The following is a 23,791-nucleotide window of genomic DNA, read 5'->3' on the forward strand; positions in this document are numbered from 1 at the left end:
AGTTAATGTACCCCACTTCAAGACCGAGGGTGATAAGTGTTGCAAAGCTGTCAGTTTCGAGTATTAGCGTCCGTATACAATATTGACATCCAACGGGAGGCCTTCTTACAATGCAATGAAACTGAAAGCTTCCGCTGCGTATTGGCGACTACAAACAAGCTCTCCATTCCATCGGTTCGAGCGGCAACTGTGCCGATTGAAATCAAGAGCCAAAAATATGAAGGACGTGAGCCATCTAGACTCCGCTTGTTAGCATTTGACTCCAGACGGAAGAACGTGGGATGTCTCACAGATAAGAAAGGATTGCATCGATGATAAACATTGGAAAGACGTGCCATCTCTTTTGCCTCACCAGGCACCCGATGGCGGTTGCGGCCACACTGAAAATGATTGTGACAACAGCCTATAGTGAAATTAGTATACTGAATGCCATGGTGGTTGCTCATTGCTTACAATTGTTAGAGAGTATATGACAGTCAGGGTCTTTGTGTCCCTTACAGCCCATCCAGTGATACCGAGAATGATGATAGAACTGAAGAACTGAAGGAAGCGAGTGACATAGCTGACCATGCCATATCCATGATTAAAAAAAGTCTCCATAATGAAGAGACACGAAATTTAGAATCAAAGGGTTAATAGATAGAAAAGAAGAATGCCGGGTCTTATTAGTAGAAAAGCGATATGGGGAAATGATGCATTCAGTAAGAAAAACCGACTTTCTATCTTGCTAGGAACGAAAGACTATATGATAAAGGGCCAGAAGTCTATGATCCCATCTCTTGTGGATAAAGGCGCACACCTTGGGGTGGTGATGTCATATTGCTTAGCAGTACCTCGGCATACCACGGATATGACTAGAAATAAAGGCTGGCTGGCCAAATATTGGTCACACGATATCTGATTGTGATCAAGATTTTGGTAAATGGAGCATTCATGCCTTGTATTTCGCTCGTGGCACAGGTGATAGCATACAACCTGGTACCTAGAATCCCCTCACCTTTGGAGGCTCAGAGGACCCACAAAATATTACCCGGATTTCTTGCCTCTCATGATACTATAGTTATACAATGGAAAGCTAAATCCAAGCTTTTAAACAACCACGATAGACATACAGATACTACTAGGCAATAATTATTTCCTGGCCTTCTTATTTTCGATCTTTCTCTGAACGTTTGCGTAGTTTCGTGAACCTCTAAAAAATGACTGGCCGGATGTGTGGCAAGGGACCCCTGAAGACCCACTCGATTACTGTTTTGGCTCGGAAATCCGAACGCGCGTATATATGCATATCTCCATAAATTGTCGGGAACTAGATTGTGTTTTTTAATAGTTGTAGCCTGCAGCATTTAATTCTATACGATTAGAATTTCTTTATATAAGACACATCTGCGATTCAAAAGAAAATTACTGAATTTCTTTGCATCCTGTCTGACCAATCCACCCCTCACACATTGAAGAATGTGGAATGTCCTTGTTACTGGGAGCTCTCGCGGCCTTGGCCTAGAGTTAGTGAAACAGCTTGCTATGAAGGCAGAATTCAAAGCGGATTCAGTACTAGCAACTGCTCGAAAAATGTACCTCAGAGTTGCAAGAAGTGATACTGCAGGCAAAAGGCTCTGTTGTCTTCGTCGCTTTGGATGTAACTGACGAAGAATCCATTGTGCGTTCCGAGACGGAGGTTTAATTCGTCCTGAAAGGGCGAAGTCTAGAAAATTGTTCAACTGTGAGGGTGTCCACGGGGGGACCCATGGAAAACTTGCTCTAATGTATGAATATTCCTATTTATCCCTTTACTACTTTGCAGAAGCATGGGCCAATGAAACAACTAGGTCTGGGTTAGAGCATCAATTTCTGGCCAATGTGGTCGGCGTACATAATGTCACTCGAAACTACATCTCCTTCATGAAGACGAGTTCCAAGAAGAAGGTTATCAGCATGTGAGTCACTACAACATTGAGGCAATCCAGAATTTGCATTCTCGGGAAGTCTCTCTTACTAACAGCGCATCTTGCATATTTAGATCATTGGCAAATGCCCGACAAGTTGCGTATGCCCCTTGTCCGTTATATAAGATTAGCAAGGCTGCATTGAATGCTTTGATGGTGCAATCAATATGCTCTGTCATACGAAGATGAGGGTTACGTATTCCTCGTGGTCAGCCCCGGGCTATGTCAAACTTTGACGTCTGGCTTATGTTTTCTATACTGATTAATATGTTTAGTGGATGAAGAGTGATATGGATGGACAGGAAGCTGATCTCACCGTTTCACAAGGCGCGGAAGCTGTGTTGAAGGTTGTGATGTCCGCTACTGGCCAGGACAATGGTAGTTTTAAGAACATTTTTATCCCAGGATGGGACAAATATGATGGAAAGTATTCAGAATGGTGATCGATACATGGGCCATATGAAATATTCAAGATAGACATACGTTTGGTTCAATATGGCTCGGTATCCGGACATCGGCAGTTGAGAGGGAATCGATTTAATCGCTTTTGGGAATCAGAATGGGTATATCCTAGCATCTAAATAGATTGTGTTACAATAAGGAGCCAAGTCTCATAAAATATATCAAACAATTCTAATATGCAATGAAATTCAGATAATGCATGGGCGAATATCCCTTATCTTCGTGTAACTAGTTAGTTAGTTAGTTAGTAGGCGCTGTAAGGCAGCAAGGCAGCGATGTATGCTTCTTTCTCTCCACCGGCTTGCCGCTCCGCCTCCCTTAGTGATTTCCGCTGCAATATTAGTAGCCGGATACAGCACTGGGAGTAGTTGTTTTCAATTATGCCCGATTATCATACAGTCGCTGGTGAAATTCTCCCTGCCGTACGTACTCTCTTTCTCTCGATGAAAATAACATTGGTCCTGCGAGGTGGACAGATAGCTGACCAATAGCGACCAGTGTGATCTTTGCCATTCTAGAAAGGTTGATATATCCCATTGAGGGGTACGTATTTTTTTGATCAATGCTCATATATGCAAAATTGAATAGATCAAGTGTGATAGACAGGCAAAATGCGCGAATTGCGTGGATGCCGATGCGCAGTGTCAACGGTTTCGCCGTGGTCGGTCAAAAAGGAAGAGAACGTCAGAGAGGTCAGCTCGCATTTCTTGAACTCGGGCTGAATGAGTGCTAAAATGTTTTTAGTGATATGGCCCGACAGGAAAGTATAGTGCAATTTGACGGAAATTCATATATGACGCAAGGGTACAGTACAGAATTCAGTGATGGTGATGAATGTTCCGGCTTAATGATGAAATGACTTGCAGGCATCGTTGGACCCCCAAAACTACCATACGAGAAGGAGGTATACCCTCAGCAGTTTCAACTAAGAGTCGACTTGAGAATCAAGACCAAACTTCTGTTGGTAGTTGTCCCACTCCAGCTGCGCTCTCAACTAGAAGCGACGATGGTTCGAACTATCATGCCATACAAGCAAGAAACATCATTGAAATAGATATATGCAATCCTTCTATTAGTCTTGAGCGACAGTCCTTACTCAAGTTTGCGCTTCAACTGGTAAATGATAACGCCACCAGTTTGCCTCGTCCTGACGATCTTGCCGCGGAAGAAGAATACCACTCACCAAACACTTCTCTCGCGATCCCAGATAAGCCATCTCGCGAGCTACTATTTATGCTACTTCCAGGTATTTAGAAAAAACCACTGGTTTTGAACTCCATCTAATAGTACACAGGTGCACCGGAATCCGTGCGTGCCCATTGGCCGGATCATATATCCTTGAAAGCCTACTCCCGGATGGTTGGAGCATTGCTAAGAGATGATTCGGAGCTTGAACACCACAGGTTTCATCAATACTGCATTTGCGTATATGTGAAAGCAGTTTCTTACTTGTATCAAGCTTCGCGGACAACAGAAGATCCTGTGCTAAAAAGCGAGTTTTCGCGCTCTCGATCTTCCTATATAATAGCGGCAATGCGCAGCATTAAGCTTTTTAACATACTAAGCCCACCAGATCTGTCCGTTATACAATCCCTTCTATCAAGTGTAAGTTCAAGACTGACAAACTCAATTTGCAATTGTCCAACGTAACTAATGTTCTATTTTTCAGGCGTTGCTCATGCAACACATGGGGAGGCCCAATCGATGTTGGCTCTTCACCTCCTACGCTGCACGGCAGATCATTGCTCTGAACTTTCACAAAATTAGGAGACTGTCGATTGTATCTGATCTCGATCAAGAAATTCACGACGCCGTCTACTGGTGCTACTATCTCGACCGAACTTTGAGCTCTCTCCTCGGCCGACCTCCTTCGCTGCCAGATCTCGAAGTCTCCCCCGCTGAACTTCTCCTAATAAACCCAGCATCACCATATAACAACCTGTTGCGTGTGATTCTAGATCTCGCCGAGGTACAGGGAAAATTACTGACGGTATCGTGTGGCCACACAGATAAATCCAAAGAAAGAGCTGTCGAATTATGTCAGCTTCTCGAATCTAGAATGCAAGACATTTTCCCCCGTCTGCAATCGGTATGTCTTTATCAAATTGTCCGTCATTCGATTTCCGCTCTAATTCTGTCAGAACGAGGACTGTGAGCCTAAGATAGTACAATACGATTGGATTGCTGTTGACTTCTGCTACTACGCGATACTCGTCGAGATATACCGAACTCATTTACAAAATGCTTTCAACCCAGCTGCGCATCGAACATGTTTGATCTATGCTCGAAGATCCCTGGGAGCATTTCATTTCATCCAGAAGCACTCTGCCGAGATGCCCGGATTCGACGATCCCTTCCCATCTTTTTTGACATGGTATGTCCATATCTTCTTTAAAGATTTGGAACTCTTTCTCACAGACTCCCCCAGGACCTTGTTTATCTATCCACTCAGCGCCTTTTTTGTGGTCTTCTGCAACATCATCGGAACTGTAGACCAAGATGACTATGAACTCATGGGACAAATCATTAAGGAACTGTCGCCTTTCAAAAAGGACCCCCACCTGGGAAAACTTCTGGACTTGTTACAATCAATACAACGACTTTGTGAGCCTTTGTTCCAGCAACTGACTGGCAACCCCGGTCTTGCCTCACCCCAGGGAGACAACCAGCATGATATTGTGACAATGGATGACCACCGCACAGACCTGGACACTACTGGATTATTTCCCTCGATGGTGCCGTTTGGAGATGATTTACAGCCCGTGTCTGATCCAGATGTCAACTTTTCAGCCGACCGGCTGATGTGGGACCTTTTCAATAGCCAAGTTCCCGCTAGATGGCTAAACAAAGATCCCGACTCATTCGGTGTCTAAAGAAGTCTCCGTGCTAGGAAATAATTTTGTTCCTTCGACACTCACAGTCGCCGTCGAAGCGGATACCAGTGTGACTGCTCTTCTAACTCGAACTTCCGGCCGAGATAGGCAGACTCCTCGATACGACTTGCCAGATCATTCCGAGCGGTTCTTCTTATGATACTGCTCAAGGAAATGGGCCCTAGCCACATGGGATGCCATAGACGCGAAATGACGATAGTCACCATCAGTTAGATAGAGTATGATGCACATGTGCCCGCGAGCTCTGGAACTTACGATCTGGTGCCTCGACAATATGAATAACTCCGGCTTTTTCCGCAAATGCGCCTGCAATCCCGTTAATTGCAGAAAGCTCGCCAACCCCGTAGGTGGTAATGAGAGCGTAGAGACCATTTATACTCGCGTATCCATCAACAGCGTACGCGGCATTCAACTCGTTGCAATTCCCTATCCAGTGAAGTCCTGATGGTTCCACGAAGTCAACAAGTCGGAGGTTGCAGTCCCCAGGTACTCCGAATATCAACTCGATGCCTAATTGGCGAAGTCTGGTGAAGAGGTAATCGGCGATTTTGATCGCTTGAGGTGAATCAGTATGCGTCATACTGTCGACAGTGCCAATATCGAAATCGAATTGACTCAAGGAATAATCGACACAAAATCCCTTTTGTACTTCCGTATTTATTTCTTACTCTGTTTGTAGCCATCTATGTTATTCCGGATTTTAGTATGGGGCTTTCTATGTTGACTCCACCCCGACTACTCCGAAGCCCGCTCGCGACCATATCGATTCCTCTGACCGACAAAAAATGGCAACCATTTGAATCAAATTGGCATTTCTAATGCCTTGGTAAAAGTCTCTTCTTCTGAGCCAGAGTTTGTGTCCGTGCTGGTTCGTTGATGTTTCAATTCAAGGAAAGAATTGGAGCTAGTTACATGCCTTTCAATGTATCTCAATCAAATTGCAATTGTATATCATTTCATCGTATAAATCATCCGAGTCATATCGTGTCAAACTTCATAACTAGGTATTTCATTTCCCTTTTCCTTGTCAAGAGTAGCTTTAGTATGACTTGGGAAAATCTTGTGCCAGTATTGCCACACCATAGCAGTGACAATAGTCGTCGGTATAGCAAAAACCCAATAAATCCAAATATCAGAAGAAACAGCCCACCCCGTATCCCTATCATAGTTAAAAAAAGACATACTGAATATAGCAGAGATAAAAGTTGGCGGTAAAAAGGTCAGAGTGACGAAAGCGAGTGTTTTCATGGTAGCACTATCCGACCGTGCAGCAGCACTGATCTCGACAGTAAGCTTCGTATCGTGTTGAGAGACAATGTTGAAAGCAAGTTGAATTTCGTTCTGTAGTCGTTTTTGATTCGATATAGATCGATGTCGAATACTTTCAATATGGCTTTGAAAGAACGATAAACGGCTCGACGTATCTTGGAAAGAGGCGTGTTGGCGAATGTCTGGTGTGGAACCCTCGGTCCATAAACTGGCATATAGTTCATGTTGCTTGATTATATGGTCTACGTTCTGTACAGCGACATCAAGTGATTCGGTAACATGGATTGCATGGCGGGCTATGTCGTGGAGTTGTCGGTAGTTAGGCTGGGGTTTAGTTTTTGAAGGAGTCTCTGCTTTTTCGATATCTCGAACATGGTCGCGGATTCCCCATACAGCGTTCTCTTGAAGACGGGCAACTTCTGCTAAAATACCCGAATAAACTCCAAAGGGGTCATTTAGTTGGCTGGGATCGGGGTTTAGAAGAGGCGTTTCAAGATCATCGGTCGGATCAAACAATAAGATACAAGTTTGTTTTGTCGAAGGAAGCCATCTTGTGAATACGTTGATCTTAGACCAGTAGTACTTCGATCTTCGTGGCAGGTGTTTGACCTCAAAGAACGACCAGGTATCTAATCGGGTTAGTTTTGTTTATTATTAGTCTCATTAGATGAACATACTGAATCCAGTTATCAAACCTCCCTCACGAGTAGCCTCGCAACCAAAATATCCATTTGCGTTGTCTAGATTCTTCGACCACCATAGGTCAGGCATGCAAAAGGATTCGGTAAACACTTGACGATGTTGTGGGGACCCTCGAGCTCTCTTTGCAACTCTGGACCAAAGAACTCTTATTAGTACTATTTCCTCGATAAACTAACCTTATCAAGGAGGAAAATAAGGATGAGATGGATCGCCCTACATTATAAAAAGTCTTGTACTTGGCGAAATAATTCCGGGTGGACCTGTCGCTTTTTCCACGTACAAGTCCTCGAGCTGAGCTTCAGCTTTTTGCCATCCATTATCTGTATCCGGTTAGTACAAGTCAAGACTCTCGGAATCCACAAATCATACCTTCGTTCCACTGCAAAATATCCAGGGTCGGCAATGTTGTGCTGTCAATCTTTTCAGCCATAGATGCTATAATGAATAGACATAAGCTCGCAAGAAGAGATCTAGCAAGGAAGAAAATTCGAAGACTAGGTCAGAATCCTCATTCATAAGACGCCGGGTTTTAAATTTTTTTTTACCCCTCGTCAGACGAAATTCCCGTGTGATTTGCTGTTTTTCCGTTGACACATCATAGCTCGCGGGCGGGCGGGGCGACAGCCATCTGGGACGAATCAATTCGCAACCGCGCGCGAACATCATGCACCTTGTTCAGCCTAGAACCACACAGCCCCCGACAAACTAGCCCGGGTTGCCTGTGGGCTGTAGAGGATGGCCAGCTGTGGTTTGGAGCCTCTTGATATCCTGGTATCCGATCGAAAGGTCTCAGGACCCTGAATTTCGAATCTAAGATATGGTTGAGGTAATCTTTAGCTGGCTGGGTAGATAAGCGCCTTTGGTGACACCTGTGCAACTTTCACTTGGGATAAATCTGACTCGATCTCGATCTTAGCGCACGTAAAATGATGAAAAAGGCATGATAAATACGCGCCTTGCTAGTTTCACAAATGCTTAGGTGCCTTGTTTGGTACACAGTGACCGGTACATATCTCGCGGGCGCTCACTGAGCATTGTACATGGACAGCCCCAATGGGCTGTACTTCGAAAGAGGCGAACCACGCGCGAACTAGCTATTACTACATGATATACCCTTTCAAGTTGTAGGTCAGATGTTACTTACGTCACAACTTATTTTACGGAGCCTCATTTAGGCTTTTCTACTTAAATTAAGCTCATGTCGTCGGTATCTCCACATAGCAAGATAGAGATGGGGAAAGCCGGGCCAGGACTGACTTAAGCCTAAATAATGACCAGTTTCTCACAACACTTCAAGGGCATTGGCCACAGTTCATGCCCATAAAGAATCCGCCACGCCACTCAACCGGTACAGTAGACGAGAGACATAGGCCGACCTGACTGTAATATGTAGTATTGTGTATACCCTAGTGTCCGAGCCTTATGCCGGATAATGCGAAAAAGTCGTGAGATCCATATGATTTGGAAATCCGAACGCGATAAAAGAGCGCTCTAATAGTAGGTTTGAGTGATGGCTCCGGTACATAGGGGGTTGCTAGACGGGCTCTACGGAGGAACAGAGAATGCTGCAAACAATGCCGGTCGGGAACGTAAGACAAAAGTCGGTACCGCTGTTTCAAGGATTCGTTAACAGCCTAGACGACCTTCAGAAGGGAACACATTGCTCATGAGCGACTCGATGTGCGACTTCGGTAACCATCGGAGGTCGGAGACGGAGAGGCTAACTAGACCATTTCGAGATGTTGGTGCACTTCATGGTTAACGATCTCTTCTCCATAAATGCGGGGGGTTCAACCTGCCATGTTTGGTGAAGACCTAGAAAATTGCGTGTGTGGGGAAGAAGTTATGGGGAGAGAAGGAGGAGAGGCGCTTGGAGATACCCGTTTAGGACATTACCCAATTAGGTTGTATTTATCGACGATGTCGCTCAACTATTTGAAGTCACTGGCACGACGGATGGTAGAGTCAAATTTGATTCACGATTTGATTTCTTTTTAGGCTTTGTAACGTGAAGTATTCCATCATGACGGTTGTGCAAAGCAACGGTGTTCACAAGGCGTTGCCTTCGGCATTGCCTCTGGTACAAAAGTCTACAAAGGATCATGACCTTGTCTTGAAAACATTCCGACTGCTTATTGCGGACCTCTGTCAGCAGTTTGGGGGTGGCCATCCTGGGTATTTTTGACCCTGAAATTATTTTTGATTTATGCATAAACTAATTATTTAACAGTGGTGCGATTGGCATGGCCGCCATTGGTGTCGCTCTTTGGAAATACGTTATGCGCTACGCCCCACATACCCCGGATTTCTTCAATCGCGATCGCTTCGTTCTGTCTAATGGTATGACATTCATCTATATCGAGTACCTGAGCCCAGAGTTTATATTCTGACAAATTCAAGGACACACATGTCTCTTCCAATACTCCTTCTTGCACCTGACTGGATACAAAGCCATGACTTTTGACCAACTAAAGTCCTACCACTCAGATCGGGTTGACGCGTTCTGTCCGGGACACCCTGAGATTGAACATGAGGGAATCGAGGTCACGACCGGACCCTTGGGACAGGGAATCGCAAATGCAGTCGGTCTTGCCATGGCAACAAAGAATCTCGCAACAACTTACAATCGTCCTGGCTACGATGTTGTCTCTAACCACACATGGTGCATGATTGGTGACGCCTGCTTACAAGAGGGTGTTGCGCTTGAATCAATTTCGCTGGCTGGTCACTTTCGCTTGAATAATCTTACAGTGGTCTACGACAATAACCAGATCACCTGTGATGGATCTGTCGACCTCACTAATACCGAGAACATCAATGACAAGATGCGCGCTAGTGGCTGGGATGTGATTGATGTTGAGAATGGCTGTTACGATGTCGAGGGAATTGTACGTGCTTTGGAGCAGGCTCGCGACTCTCAAGAGAAACCCACCTTTATCAATGTCAAGACAGTCATTGGTCTTGATAGTCACGTCGCTGGTACCGCTACTGCTCACGGTGCTGCCTTCGGTGTCAACAGCGTGGCCGATATTAAGAAGCTCTATGGATTCAACCCGGAGCAGCACTTTGCGATTGGCGACGAGGTCCGTCAGTTCTTTCAGGAATTACCAGCTCGTGGTGAGCAATGGGTTCAAGAATGGAAGCAATTGGTCAACGACTACACTACCCAACACCCAGAAATTGCCGCCGAGTTTCAAGCCCGTGTTCGTGGTGAGCTACCAGCAAACTGGCAAGATCATATCCCCAGTAGCTTTCCTGAGAAGCCAACCGCCTCTCGTGCCTCATCTGGACTTGTCTTCAACCCCATCGCAAAGGAGGTCAAATCATTCATGGTCGGAACCGCTGATTTGTCTCCATCTGTGAACATGATTTGGCCCGGGAAGACCGACTTCCAGCATGTAAGTAGAAAATTTCCCTGTCTCCTCTTTGATTTCTCGACCAACACATTCAACCAGCCCGATCTACGTACTACCTGTGGGATCAACGGAAACTACTCCGGTCGCTACATCCACTGGGGCATCCGCGAGCACGCAATGTGTGCTATCTCCAACGGCCTCGCCGCATACTCTCCAAACACCATCATCCCCGTTACCTCTTCCTTCTTCATGTTCTACCTGTATGCCGCCCCCGCAGTTCGAATGGGAGCTCTTCAGCACCTCCAGGGTATCCACGTAGCAACACACGACTCCATAGGCATGGGCGAGGACGGTCCCACCCACCAGCCAATCGAACTTGCGGCTCTATACCGCGCCATGCCCAACATTCTCTACATCCGCCCCGGTGACAGCGAAGAGGTGGCCGGCGCCTGGATTGCAGCCATTAACGCAAAGAAAACACCAACCATCATCTCTACGTCTCGTCATGCCCTGCCCCAGCTCTCGCAGACCCGCCGCGAATCTGTCGCACGTGGCGCCTATGTTCTTGAAGAAGACGAGTCGGCGACTTTGACCCTGATCGGCGTTGGAGCTGAGCTCTCCTTCGCATTGGGGGTTGCTTCGCAGCTGAAAGCCCAGAAGGGAATCAATGCTCGTGTGGTCAGTTTCCCTTGCCAACGCCTCTTTGAGCAGCAGTCTCTTCAGTATAAGCGTGATACCCTCCGTCGTCACCGTGGCATTCCTGCTGTTGTGATTGAGCCCTATGCGCCCAATGGATGGGAGCGCTACGCTAATGCGGGTATTAATCTCAAGCGCTTTGGTCACAGCTTGCCTGGAAAGGCGGCGTACAAGTTCTTTGGCTACGAGATTGATACTTTGACCTCTAAGGTCGCGGGATACCTTGATCAGCTTAAGGGAGATGAGTATCTCCAGAGCGAGTTTGTTGAGCTATAAAAAGTTCCCTCCGTTTCGCTTACACCCCCTGATTGATTTATAAATTTTGGTTATTTTCATTTTACCTCTCTCATATTTGTACATAGATGGTTGACGGCGTTATGCTCGGAAGTAATGATATAGAAATGAAAACATTCATGAATACTGCATACAGCAACGGAGACGTCGAAAAAGTACATTATAAGCAGTGCAGATCGAGTGTTTTACGAAAGACCTGCTTTTTTCTGTGGGTTTATTTCAAAATTCGAGCTCTGGATTTTTGATTCCTTTTTACTACGGAATATTAGTCGCACTATTAATTGGTTTCATTCTCTATTTTTACGAAGGAATGCAACGAGTGAAAACCCAAAGAAACGAAGAATTCCCAAAACAAAGGGATGGCTCTACACAACAAAAATAGCAAAGCGACCGGGATGAAACACGATCTCATACACTGACCTAAGTTTACGAGCCGCCTGCGTCGGATCTGAATCAACCTAAAGCAACGAGTGGCTCAGAAGCGCCCGGGGAAATTGGGTTTCCTCTCCACGCGCCGGGGTGGAGCCACCCGCAAAGCACCAGCAGCAGATCTACAAAGGCGCAACTAGCTCTTGCATGAATGCACTGAAAGAGCTCTGCACCGACGACAAGGTAAAGCTCTTGATTGGTGCTAATTTAGCTCTGGGAATATAGGATTGGTCCTGATCCAGGCGGTTGAAGTCAGACAATTTCAGCGCCTCATCTTCAAAGAAGCGGGATCGACATGAAGAGGCAGTCTAGATTTTTGGGATGTTAATTTTGGGTGTTCTGGGCCTTTTAGGATCCTTTCAAGCTAATTAATGGGGGTAAATAGATAGCGCTGGGTCAATCTTTGGGATGCATGGTATAAAGAGGCGTCTCCCTCGGGTTGCTTTCAAGGGTATCAACTTCACTTTCATTCAACGCTTTCTTTGTTTATTCTTTTTGCATTGGACTTTGAATTGTTTCAAGATCTCCTTCATTATATTTTACTTCGGGTATCATAATTATTCATATTAGCGCATTGAATCGCCCCACTCTCTCGACGATATACGGCGCTGCTTCACTTAACTGTGAATATCAACCACCACACAGAAAGAACTTCGGTCGGCGCAGCAAATACATTCTCTCGAAACAAGTGAAAGCTTCTAGATTTCAGCCCTATCTTTCTCTACACGATGGCTCCCCGCTACGGAGCCCTCGGCGCTACTTTCCAGATCGCTCGCCTCTTCCAGGCTTGCTCGCTCATCGCGATAATTGGCATGGTAGCCAAGTTCATCGCGGTGATCGTGAACTTGGATGACTCTCCGCCAGATATCCTGATCGGAACAATCAGCGTGGTAGGTTGATAGTCTTCTCCCATGATACTGGATTCTGCTAATCGATATACCCACTCCTTCAGACTTGCATCGCTGTCATCTACTGCATCATCAGCCAGATTCTCTATTTGGATGATATCTTGCCTTTTCTTTATACTGCAGTTCTCGACTTCCTCATCCTCATCGGCATGATTGTTGTTGCTGTGATTCTGGGAAAACCACTCTCATACCTTGGTTGCTCTGCATTGTCAGAGCTTGGCGATGCAGATGCAGCCGCATACGCCTTTGCATCCCATCTAGGTAGCTACATCTCCAGCCTCAGTGGGAAACTAGAATATAAGTCCTGGATTGGGGCATCAAAGACCATTTGTCTGGAAACGAAAGCGATCTGGGGCTTGAGCATTGCGTTGTGGTGAGTGATTATAGCGATCTCATGGAGACTAAGGTCCCATAAAACACCGTTGAGTCACTAACATCATTTGTAGCATTTTGTTTTTTATTTCAGCCATATGCAATGTCGCTCTTTGGCGCCAGAAGAAGGTCATGGCTGCCAGTGATGAAAAATAGATTTCATCGCACATCGCAAAGGGTGGGTCTCCAAGTTGATGAACGGGACGACTCGACATTCGTGAAAATATGAGCGTAAACTCAAATTCATGAATTATAGACTTGGCTTGCAAGTCTTTAGAGACACCATCTGAGAGATCTAATGATATACGTGACTGGCCCTCGGTTTGAGACTGAATGCTAAGATATTGAACGGTTGCATTAGGAGGAAAGGCAGACAGCTATTTTTTCCTTTATTTTTTTATTTTCTTCATTTTTTTCTTTTCTTTTGTTTTGTTTTCTGTTTTGTCTTCTGTTTCATTTCTTGTCCAGTCTTTCTCACATTTTACTTTGCATCTCCAGAATGTACTAATGGTGGTCGGGTGTTAATCCTCGTGAGTTTAAATGGTGTTTGGTGTCCTATTGATTTTGGAATTTGCGTCTGCATTATGCACAATATACAAAAAATGTGACTTTTTTCTACAGCTAGTATCTTAGGCAATGATTCTGAATTTTCCTTTTGTTTCTTGAATAATATCAAGTCTATGAACACTTAATTCCACCTGGGCACCTTCAGTCCCTTAAGACTATATGTATGCACGAGTATAGCTGGTATTGACCAATCAGATCTCAATTTGTCACTGTGGGGTACAGCCCGGATTAACTGAACTGCCGATGCCCATGTCAACACACCGCCCGGTACCCTAAGCCCTACTATCCACTCTGGGAAACAACGTCATCCGCATCTAAGCTGTTTTGATATTAGATCCAGGTCGAAGATCGACACGAGGCCCATTTCTTGTCTATATTCTTCCACAATTTCTACTGCGCGTATTAGCATCAAAATGTCCGGCATACTAGAGGATGACGACGCGCCACCGGATCTTATCGATGTCACAGCGCTGCCATCAGAGGAGCCTTCCTCCGAGGCTGCCGACGAACCAACCAGTCGAGTCCCCATTACTCTTGTAACAGGTATTGTCGGGTAGGAAGCCTCCATGGTTTTATGCGAAACTGACTGTATTTGAAGGATACTTGGGAGCGGGAAAGACGACACTGTTGAATTACATTTTGACGGAGAAGCACGGCAAAAAGATAGCTGTGATAATGAACGGTTTGTTTTTATGAGTCTGCGTATGGTTCAATTTGAGACTAATGAGAAACAGAGTTTGGCGACTGTACGAATATCCCAAATTTACCAACCATCGCTTCATGAGAGGCTTTCTAATTAATTCAATTGAAATATAGCCTCGGATATCGAGAAGCCCTTGACTGTCAATGAGGACGGGCAAGAAGTCACTGAATGGATGGAAGTTGGCAACGGCTGTATATGTTGCTCTGTCAAGTATGATATCCCCACAGACTCTCTTTGTCTTACTCTGACGCTGCATTCCCCTGATTACTGTAATAATACCCCTTGGAAAACCCAATACTGACAACATCATCCAGGGACTCGGGTGTCATGGCCTTAGAATCCTTAATGGAACGCCGTGGTACCTTTGACTACATCCTGCTAGAGACAACCGGTCTCGCAGATCCAGGTAACATAGCGCCAGTGTTTTGGATGGACGAAGGACTCGGCAGCTCCATCTACCTCGACGGTATCGTCACGCTCGTCGACGCGAAAAACATATTGAAACTACTCGATGAACCATTACCAGAAGAGAAAGTTGATTCTCACAAACAATCTGCTAACGCCGACGACAATTCGTCACCTGAGACAAAGGAAGTGCAAACTCACGATCACGATCACGAACATGGGCACGGCCAAGGACCCATTCTATCAATGGCCCATATGCAAATATCGCACGCCGACGTGATAATCCTCAACAAAGCCGACCTAGTCATGGACTCTGAGCTTGAAGCCGTCAAGAACAGAATCTTGTCCATTAACAGCGTTGCGAAAATCCATGTGACTGATCATAGCCGAACGCCACAAATCGAGGGATTAGTACTCGATTTGCATGCGTATGATCATCTCGCGGATTTAGATTTCGGGAAGAAGGGCCACAGTCATATGGATCCTGCTATTTCAACAGTTGCGATCGTCACTCCACCAATTCCAGTTGACACGGTCGGAAAAGTGGATGAGTGGCTCAGAGAGGTTCTTTGGGAGTCCAAACTGCCTATTGCAGAAAATGCGGGTTCGGCATCATATCCAGCAGATTTTGAGATTCATCGATTAAAGGGCATTTTGGTTTTTCAGGATGGGTCAAGTAAAATTATCCAGGCTGTGAGAGATGTTTTCGAGATTCGGGATTCGGAAAGGCCGAGAGAGGCTCGTGGTGAGGGCGAGGAAGAGAAGGTTCAATGTAAAATTGTGCTTATTGGAAGAGGGTTAACGGCGGATGTGGATCCTTGGAGGGAGAGCTTTGAAGGATTTGTATGGAGATAAGGATATTGCTAAATTCCCAATAATAGAAGAGTTTGAATAGTAAAGATGCGAAGAATGCATAATTTCAAAATGATGTGGTGACTTTACACTTTTCTCATTCATTGTTGTTAGGCCCCACCGGAACAATATCAAGACAACAATTGTCTCCAGTTCGAAGATCGCATAGCGGGAAGATACCCAGGTTAAACAAATCACAATTTTGACCTGTGACTTCTTTTATATTTTATTCCTTCCCTGCTTTCTCTTCTCTCATATTCTTCTCATCATCATTATTCAACCCTCATGGAGAGAGTGATAATTGTCGGCGCCGGTGAGCAACCCATAAGCACACAATGACCAAGCACTAATCCTCTCCTTAGGGCTCTACGGCCTAATTGCAGCCAAAACATACCTCCAAGCTGTAGGCACTGACGAAGGAGAAAGATCCACAGAATCAACCATCCCATCATGTTTTTCAAACACCAACTACACCTCCAACACCCCCGGGTGCCATCTACTTGTGTTCGACGCTGCATCAGACATCGGAGGAACCTGGGCAGAGGACCGTCTTTACCCTAATCTTCTGAGTCAAAACTCCTATGGACTATATGAGTTTAGCGATATGTCGCTGGCTGATGCAGTCCCGGATGAAGATAATGCTGGCGAGTCACAGTTTATTCCTGGGTGGAAGATCAATCGATACCTTCACGCATGGGTTGCTAAATGGGGTCTTTCGAAGCATATCAAGTTGAATTCGAAGGTTTTTATCTCTAATCTATCCGTTGAGTTTCGGATTTCTTGATTCTAAGTTTCGCTAGGTTGTAAGCATTTCTCGTCTCGAAACGCAAGAGTGGTGTCTTACCGTTGATGTCCTGGGAGACGATGGCAACCACATCATCATTCCTGTGATATGCGACAAGTTGATATTAGCAACGGGTTTGACCTCAGTTCCAAATATGCCGAGCATACACACGACTCAGAACCCCAACCCGAGTGCAACACATGTTATTCACGCAAAGGAGATCGGGGCCTGGTCTCGTACGCACCTGGGCTACCACCCACTGCCTGAGCCCAGTAAACCGACTCATAAACAAGAAAATTCAAATTTACCACGCCCACCAAGCTCAAAAATTCACACCGTCGTTATTTATGGCGGCGCAAAATCCTCATTCGATATAGTCCACTTCTTCGCAACCCTCCATCGAAAAGATCCCACTCTACACCTAAAGTTCACACCCGGTGATCCCGTCCAAGTACACTGGATAATCCGCGATACAGGCTTAGGTCCATCATGGATGGTCCCTCCTACATCCTCCCTTCCCAATGGACAGATAGTCGCTAGCGACAAAGCAGCTAGTATAAGATTCCTCCACCACCTAAGTCCTTGTTCATACGAGCTGCCCAAACGACTTTCCTTTCGAGTTTTCACCTCAAAAGAAGACTCATGGTTTGCCCGAATATTTCATGGAAACATTCTTGGGCGATGGGCTATACGTTGGTTCTGGGAATCGATCGATCGGGAACTAGAGGGATTCGCTCAATATGATGCTGATAAGAAGATGCGGAAGCTTAGGCCATCGAAGAGGTGAGAAGGAAGTCTTTTTGTGGAGTTATAAACAATACTGATATCTTTCCATAGTATTATTTCATGCGGTGCTAGTGTTGGTATCGCTAATCAGCAGAATCTATGGGAAGCGATTAGATCACCCAATGTCAAAATCTACCGGTCATCAATCCACTCAATCATGGAGCTAGAGCGAGAAGAAGGTATTCAATTAATTCAAAATTCAGGCGCTTCAGTATCCATGCTCAATGGAGAAACAATTGAGGGTGTCGATCTTATTATCCATGCAACCGGGTATCAACCCATCGTTCCGATTCGTTTCCAACCACCAAGTCTCAGGCTCCAGCTTGGTCTATCCGGTACTCTAAGTCAAGAAGACATAAACAACGAACCAGAGCAGCATAACAACAGCCCAGTTCATATCCCACCAGACCAAGTATCAAATGATCAGTATAACTACTGGAAATCCATCGATCTCAACCAGAAGGCCACCATAAAGTCAAGACTACTATCAGCTGGATGCATCCCAATAGAGGATGAGACCTCCTCCACAACAAAAAGCGCGACAATCCCATATCGTCTCTTCCGCCGAATGGTCGTCCCAGAACTAGTCGCAAAAAGAGACCGATCATTCATCGTACTTGGCGTGGTCCTCACTTCTACAATTGCAGTTGTTGCCGAAATCCAAGCTCTATGGGCTACGGCGTTTTTAACTGGGGGGCTGGACAAGGATACAGCACAAGAGAATATCTCCGGACCGCCTGGATCAATTGATCTAAAGACTTTTCCGAGGGAGGATATGGAGCAAAATATTGCCGAAGATTTTGTTCTTCGATCGCTTACCGGTAGTGGTTTAGAGGTTGATGCTATCGATGTAAGCCTTTTCTTTCTTGTCATGCATGGTCTATTAACTAATTTCTGTTGATAGTACAATGATTCACTTTTGCGCGACCTGGGGCTGAACCCTTATCGTCTGGGAGGAGGTTTATTGAGAGAGCTCATCGGTGTTTATGAGCCGCATGTGTATGCTGGGATTGTTGAAGAATGGCTTATTCGTCGAGAGTTCTTGGAGTTGTCTTCTTTGACTTGAGCACTCAGGTAGATAGATACACATGTATACTATGTATCTCTCGGTTACAATAAGCTCTGGAGGCTTTCTCGCTGAATTCCACATCGCCGGATGCTATTCCCAAACATATCTGCAAATTTATTTTCCATTAAGACCAACAAAATCCCAAAGATACCGAAGATTTTCACCTTCTCTTCATGTCTCAACTTCTCCACAACAATGGAGGAGGTCTGGTGCCAGTGGCAATTTTTCTATGAGCCCTCTAACCACAGTCGTTCTCGCATAATAGAATATACGCCGTATACATTCCTTGGAGGGTAGAGTGCATTACAGATAGCACCGCATATATGGCCGTTGTAGTCATACTGATCTAACCATTCTCCCTACGTAATGTTAGGAAGTAAACCCCGGATCCATAATTCCATAACCATAACATCCATACATCCAAGGTGCTGCGATTCAGAAAATCCAAATTACTCAGACCACTTCCTCCATATTCAAGCATCCTCAAGTTAAAAAAAAAAGCATCAATCGCCAGAATGAGCGTCGAATCACCAATGGTCTCCGAGAACATCGCCGCGGACATACTGAATCCATCAACGGCCTTTTCCCCCTCCGCCCAACCTCCAAAGAAATTCTCCACAGCAACAGACGATCAAAGCTTCATCCCACCCACAATGCGAGCTCTATATTATTCCCCCGGCTCCTCCCAGGTAAAAGGCACACAGCCAACGCGAGCCTCCATCTCCGCACAAGAGGAAAGAAGTCTAGCACCCGATGCCCGGGCGGCATCAATGGTTCAACGAGAAAATACCATCATAAACCCACGAACTGGCTCAATTGCATTTCAAGAAGAAATAGCACCTAGTTCGTCTGCCCCACGAACAGTCACAGAGCCTACCAGTATCGCATCACCAGGTGCCAGTGGTAGTGGCAGTGAAAGAGCAAGTACCAGTCCAGCAGGAACTTTAATTCTCGATACTAGTTTCCCGACACCTCAGCCAGCTACACATCAGTATCTACTCAAAGTGCATACTGCGGCCTTTTGTCAAGATGAACTACGACTCGCAATGACGCTTAATCCGTCGAAGACTACGCCTCAAATCCCACTACATAGTGTATGTGGGACTGTGATTACGACTCCACCACAGGATCATGACCGGCCTCTAGGTCCGAAATACAAGATTGGCGATGTGGTTTGGGGAGTACTGAGCTATACCCGTGATGGTGGCGCGGCAGATTATGTGATTGCGAATGAAAACGAACTCGCTTTGAAGCCGCCAAATATCACGTCTGCGGAGGCGGCAGCACTTGCCTTACCTGCTTTGACAGCCTGGGGAGCTTTGTTCCGGATAGCGGGTATTGATCCGAATGTCTGGTCTCGGGAGACCTATGCCGAAGAAACGAAGACTGGTAGCGGTGCCACTGGTGGGAAAGGGAGTGGCCAGAGTGGTAAAAGTGGCCAAAGTGGTAACGATGGCCAGAGTGACCGCGAACAAAGAGGCAGTTTATCTCGGCTCAGTTTTGGGGGTGGGCGTGGGTTCGGCTTTGGAGCCGGCAGTTCTGAAAAGGGAGCTGGCAATGGACATCGATTCAGTCTTGCCAGTCTCACAGGTGGTGGTGGTGCTAGTGGCAGCGGCAGCGGCGCTGCGAAGGATACTGCAAGTGGGAGCACTGGCGGTAGTGGACGCAAACTTAGCATGGCGAGTATCGGTAACTTCGCCGCAGCCAGTGGTCGCAGACTCAGCCTCACAAACAGCAACAGCAGCAGTGGGAGTGGCAACGGGTTCAGAAAACACAAACCACTTCGAATCTTAGTGACAAATGCCCGCGACAGTGAAGTAGGCCGAGTAGCCGTCCAACTGCTACGAGCTGAAAAGCTGTTTCCAGCCACATCTCCTCGACCCTGGATCTGCGTCACCTGCACCGTTGCCGAAGAGACCGTTCTCCGCGATTACTGGACCGTCGATGAAATCCTAGTGGTTCCCCACCTCCCTACAACAGAGGAATGCGATCTCGGGAGTATGTTTCGATCGCGTAAATGGGATCCCGTGGATATTGTGCTCGACTGTACAGGCGGGGAAGTCTTTCGGGCGGCGCATTCTCGAGACGTGGTTAGGGATTCTGGGTGTGTTTTGACAGCGGTGGATCCTAAGCCTGTGCAGGATCCAGCGACGACGTATGAGCAGGATATGTTGAAGCAGCGGAAGAGAGGGTTAAGGAGTCGGTTTGTTCCGGTAAATCCTGATAGTGTGGCGATGAAGCGAATCTCGGAGTTGGTTGAGGATCGCGTGTTGAGGGGGCGTGAGGAACAAATGGTTGATTTGAGTACAGCGGCGAAATTGTTGGAGGGAAAAGCGGCTGGAGCTGCGGGACGAAGACGTGGGGGAATGATGGTAGTTCGGATCAATCCAGTGTGTTAATTACTACTTAGCTGCTATTTACTATTTATTATTTGTTATTTGTTTTCTATTCTTCATAACTATACACAGCTAACAGCTATCGTCCTCAGTCTCCACTCAATACAAGCTCGGCCTCGGCCCCACCTCCACACGGTACATTTCACTAGCAACGATGATCTTGATCCATTCCAGTCTTGCATCCCCGCTTTTGCTATCAAACGGGTTTGTACAAGTGGCAGTACACTAGAATACGCCCAACAGATAAATATACAATAGGCTTAATACCTAGGCTTAATATTCTCATTAATCAAAATTTAGTTATGGTAGGACAATCACAATTGAAATCTGGGAAGATAAGGCACACGCATCATGCACCACAGCATGCATATAGGCTGTACGACAGGCACACCAGTCCCTACGATCGGTTAAATGAATGGCGTATTTAAATCCAAATTATTGGCTAATGCACAAGACGATCGTGAACAGAACAGTGCTCAAGACCGAGGTTCCTGCAATATTAAAGGTTTAAAAGAGTTAAAAGGTTCCTGGCGTGCTCATGAAAGAGGAGAGAAGGGGTCAAAGCTACACATTTCGTCTCCAAACCTGACTTGGCTATCACAAGATACAGAGTTTAGTTCAAGAGACCGAGGAGCTACCATTATTGTGGCTGTATGTTCGTGTGCTCTCTCGCCCAATCTACGCTCAGGGCTTCGGCCTCTTCGCCTTCCCCGCATGGACGCGCAGATCCCAAGTTTCCCCGTGGGGTTATAATCGTCCGGCCAATGATGCAATCTGTATTGGCAGCTTGGATATGGTAGAATTTGAGTTTGAGTGTTTTCTTTTTGGGAAATGCGAAATTCCCAATTTATGATTTATAGTCTGGCCAGGTCCGCATTGCGCGGGTCCCCTGACCTAGTGATAGATTCGAATACCAAGATGTCTCTCGAGTCTAAATACATTCTCGGTGCAAACCGAGGACCATTATTAACTTCTGAAGGCGGCGCTGTGGGACTCGAGAAGACAGAATCAGCGGGAGGTCTCTCATTAACCAGGACACCTACACGAACCCAGAAATTCCGTCGCCATTGGAAGCGATTCTGGCTGATCTATTGTATTGGCAATGTCATATTCTTAGCTATTTTTCTCCCAATTTTGTAAGAACTGCATTATGTATATCATCTTCGATATTGATTCATCAACTAACACTGACTGACCAACTTTAGCTTCTTGATCTGCATTCCTGCGATCGCGCAATTAGTTGTCAACAAGTCGGATCTATGGCTAACCAGCGCGGTAGTCAATTCACCAAAGCCAGACTCGGTGATCTTGACACTCCAAACAAATGTCGACTTGAAGCTCGCTGTACCAGCTCGAATCGAGAAGCTCCCTCTGAAACTCTTCGAGCGGGCCTTTGGCGTTAGCGATTATTATGCTGAGATCACTATTCCCGGTCAGACGATTAAAGGGAATCATACTATGGGAGTAACAGATCAATTCACACCGCTTGGGAACATGACGGCGTGGAATGAGTTTGTTCGTCAGGTCGTTTTCCAAGAGGAAACTTCTCTGGCCGTGGAAGGTACGACGAATGCGTACTTGGGTGTTCTGAAATCGCATGTTAAGTTGAACAAGAATATCAAATCGCCAAGTTAGTATTTATCTCTCCCCTCATTTATTCCACGTATTCTCTCTCCATGCGACAAGAATCAACGTTGCTAACAAGAACCATAGCCTTGAACAAATTCAAAGGTTTCGCCATCTCCGACGCAACTCTCCTCCTCCCTGCCGAGTCGAACGGAACAAACCTCATCGGCAACACAACGCTTCCAAACCCAACAGTCCTTCAACTCGAAGTCGGCACACTTACCCTCGACATCAAGGCCGGCGATATAGTCATCGGCAACGCAACAGTTAAAGATGTCACCCTCGTACCAGGTGATAACACCTTCCCCATGTACGGGATATTAGACATCACAACAGTCATCAAGAACCTAGCCGACGTCCTGAAAGCAGAAGCGTCAGCGATTAAAAACGGGAATCTGAGTATCAACGCGGTAACATCTTCTGTTGTCTGGAACGACACGCTTGTTCCGTATTATACAGACATCTTGAAGGAATTAACTCTCACAGCCGAGATTGGAATTGGAGATGTGCTGAAGAACACTCTCCGACATCTCAAGTCGCAAGGGAATGCATCGAGCATTTTGGCAAATTTGACGGGTGACTTGAATTTGACCTCGCTCAATGCTCAGGAGCTTGAGAAGCGAGATGCGCGAGCCCCTGTTGACTTGTCTGGTTTCTTGAAAGAGAATGAGCATGTCCAAGATATATTGCAGGATGTCGGGCCAGATGACCGAGATTTGATCATTAACTGGGTCGCTTCGTCATATCCTGATAGTTGATGGATTTTGTTTCTCTTTAATGTCCGAAATATTTAATGCGATACCAAATTAATGACTTGAATGATATTCCCGTAACTCAGTTGACCAAAGTTTAGAACTTAATAGCTTGTTCCACTGCTGCCCCAACCACCAACTGGTCAACCTCTCGGCATCGGATTAACACATTCTCCTGTGGCCGCGAATCAACCTTACTAATCCGGATAAACAATCTCCACTATCCCGCCCTAAACGCTTATCCGCCTCAATCTCCACGCCTCGAATCCGGATTACTCTCTTACAACTGGGAAAATGCAGACCCCAGAACCACAATAACGGGCGGGGATAATGTTTTGACGCCCCCTCTCTATCCGAGGATATGCTCAGAAGTTAAAAGAAAAAATGAGAAATGATAAGCCCGGGGTATCCTGCCGATTCATAACATCTCACGCTAATTCCTTGCATTGGAATTTTTTCCTATTACAGCCTTGCACCTTACACATACAGAAATTTGAATGACATACTAAATATACCGTGCACA

General features: G+C 45.9%; 9 protein-coding genes across 9 annotated transcripts; 7 read left to right on the forward strand and 2 right to left on the reverse strand.

Moving 5' to 3' along the window:
* Positions 1-50: 50 nt before the first annotated feature.
* Positions 51-600, reverse strand: N7478_008134 (uncharacterized protein; the record flags this gene model as incomplete). The annotated part of the gene is made up of 2 exons (XM_056924348.1): positions 51-380; positions 499-600. The coding sequence occupies 2 exons, from the start codon at positions 598-600 to the stop codon at positions 51-53; spliced, it is 432 nt and encodes a 143-aa protein (XP_056777074.1).
* Positions 601-1,902: 1,302 nt separating this feature from the next.
* Positions 1,903-2,389, forward strand: N7478_008135 (hydroxyacyl dehydrogenase; the record flags this gene model as incomplete). The annotated part of the gene is made up of 3 exons (XM_056924349.1): positions 1,903-1,937; positions 2,021-2,102; positions 2,222-2,389. 3 exons carry the CDS (start codon positions 1,903-1,905, stop codon positions 2,387-2,389), a joined length of 285 nt encoding a protein of 94 aa, XP_056777075.1.
* Positions 2,390-3,941: 1,552 nt separating this feature from the next.
* N7478_008136 (fungal specific transcription factor domain-containing protein) lies at positions 3,942-5,281 on the forward strand (the record flags this gene model as incomplete). Its single annotated transcript, XM_056924350.1, has 3 exons — positions 3,942-4,013; positions 4,078-4,497; positions 4,550-5,281. 3 exons carry the CDS (start codon positions 3,942-3,944, stop codon positions 5,279-5,281), a joined length of 1,224 nt encoding a protein of 407 aa, XP_056777076.1.
* Positions 5,282-5,322: 41 nt separating this feature from the next.
* On the reverse strand, positions 5,323-7,342 carry N7478_008137 (uncharacterized protein; the record flags this gene model as incomplete). The annotated part of the gene is made up of 4 exons (XM_056924351.1): positions 5,323-5,462; positions 5,558-5,857; positions 6,487-7,200; positions 7,249-7,342. The coding sequence occupies 4 exons, from the start codon at positions 7,340-7,342 to the stop codon at positions 5,323-5,325; spliced, it is 1,248 nt and encodes a 415-aa protein (XP_056777077.1).
* Positions 7,343-9,296: 1,954 nt separating this feature from the next.
* Positions 9,297-11,601, forward strand: N7478_008138 (uncharacterized protein; the record flags this gene model as incomplete). The annotated part of the gene is made up of 4 exons (XM_056924352.1): positions 9,297-9,448; positions 9,504-9,613; positions 9,674-10,671; positions 10,729-11,601. The coding sequence occupies 4 exons, from the start codon at positions 9,297-9,299 to the stop codon at positions 11,599-11,601; spliced, it is 2,133 nt and encodes a 710-aa protein (XP_056777078.1).
* A 1,175-nt stretch (positions 11,602-12,776) lies between these two features.
* N7478_008139 (uncharacterized protein) lies at positions 12,777-13,484 on the forward strand (the record flags this gene model as incomplete). The annotated part of the gene is made up of 3 exons (XM_056924353.1): positions 12,777-12,938; positions 13,001-13,329; positions 13,403-13,484. 3 exons carry the CDS (start codon positions 12,777-12,779, stop codon positions 13,482-13,484), a joined length of 573 nt encoding a protein of 190 aa, XP_056777079.1.
* An 824-nt stretch (positions 13,485-14,308) lies between these two features.
* N7478_008140 (uncharacterized protein) lies at positions 14,309-18,491 on the forward strand (the record flags this gene model as incomplete). The annotated part of the gene is made up of 9 exons (XM_056924354.1): positions 14,309-14,438; positions 14,494-14,577; positions 14,630-14,641; positions 14,712-14,808; positions 14,913-15,775; positions 16,218-16,597; positions 16,656-17,422; positions 17,477-18,275; positions 18,330-18,491. The coding sequence occupies 9 exons, from the start codon at positions 14,309-14,311 to the stop codon at positions 18,489-18,491; spliced, it is 3,294 nt and encodes a 1,097-aa protein (XP_056777080.1).
* A 536-nt stretch (positions 18,492-19,027) lies between these two features.
* Positions 19,028-20,893, forward strand: N7478_008141 (uncharacterized protein; the record flags this gene model as incomplete). Its single annotated transcript, XM_056924355.1, has 1 exon — positions 19,028-20,893. The coding sequence occupies one exon, from the start codon at positions 19,028-19,030 to the stop codon at positions 20,891-20,893; it is 1,866 nt and encodes a 621-aa protein (XP_056777081.1).
* A 915-nt stretch (positions 20,894-21,808) lies between these two features.
* Positions 21,809-23,274, forward strand: N7478_008142 (DUF3712 domain-containing protein; the record flags this gene model as incomplete). Its single annotated transcript, XM_056924356.1, has 3 exons — positions 21,809-22,026; positions 22,096-22,520; positions 22,604-23,274. The coding sequence occupies 3 exons, from the start codon at positions 21,809-21,811 to the stop codon at positions 23,272-23,274; spliced, it is 1,314 nt and encodes a 437-aa protein (XP_056777082.1).
* Between the last annotated feature and the right edge of the window lie 517 nt (positions 23,275-23,791).

The sequence above is a fragment of the Penicillium angulare genome, assembly GCF_028827245.1.
Source record: "Penicillium angulare strain IBT 27051 chromosome Unknown utg000005l_segment0_segment0, whole genome shotgun sequence".
NCBI lineage: Eukaryota > Fungi > Ascomycota > Eurotiomycetes > Eurotiales > Aspergillaceae > Penicillium > Penicillium angulare.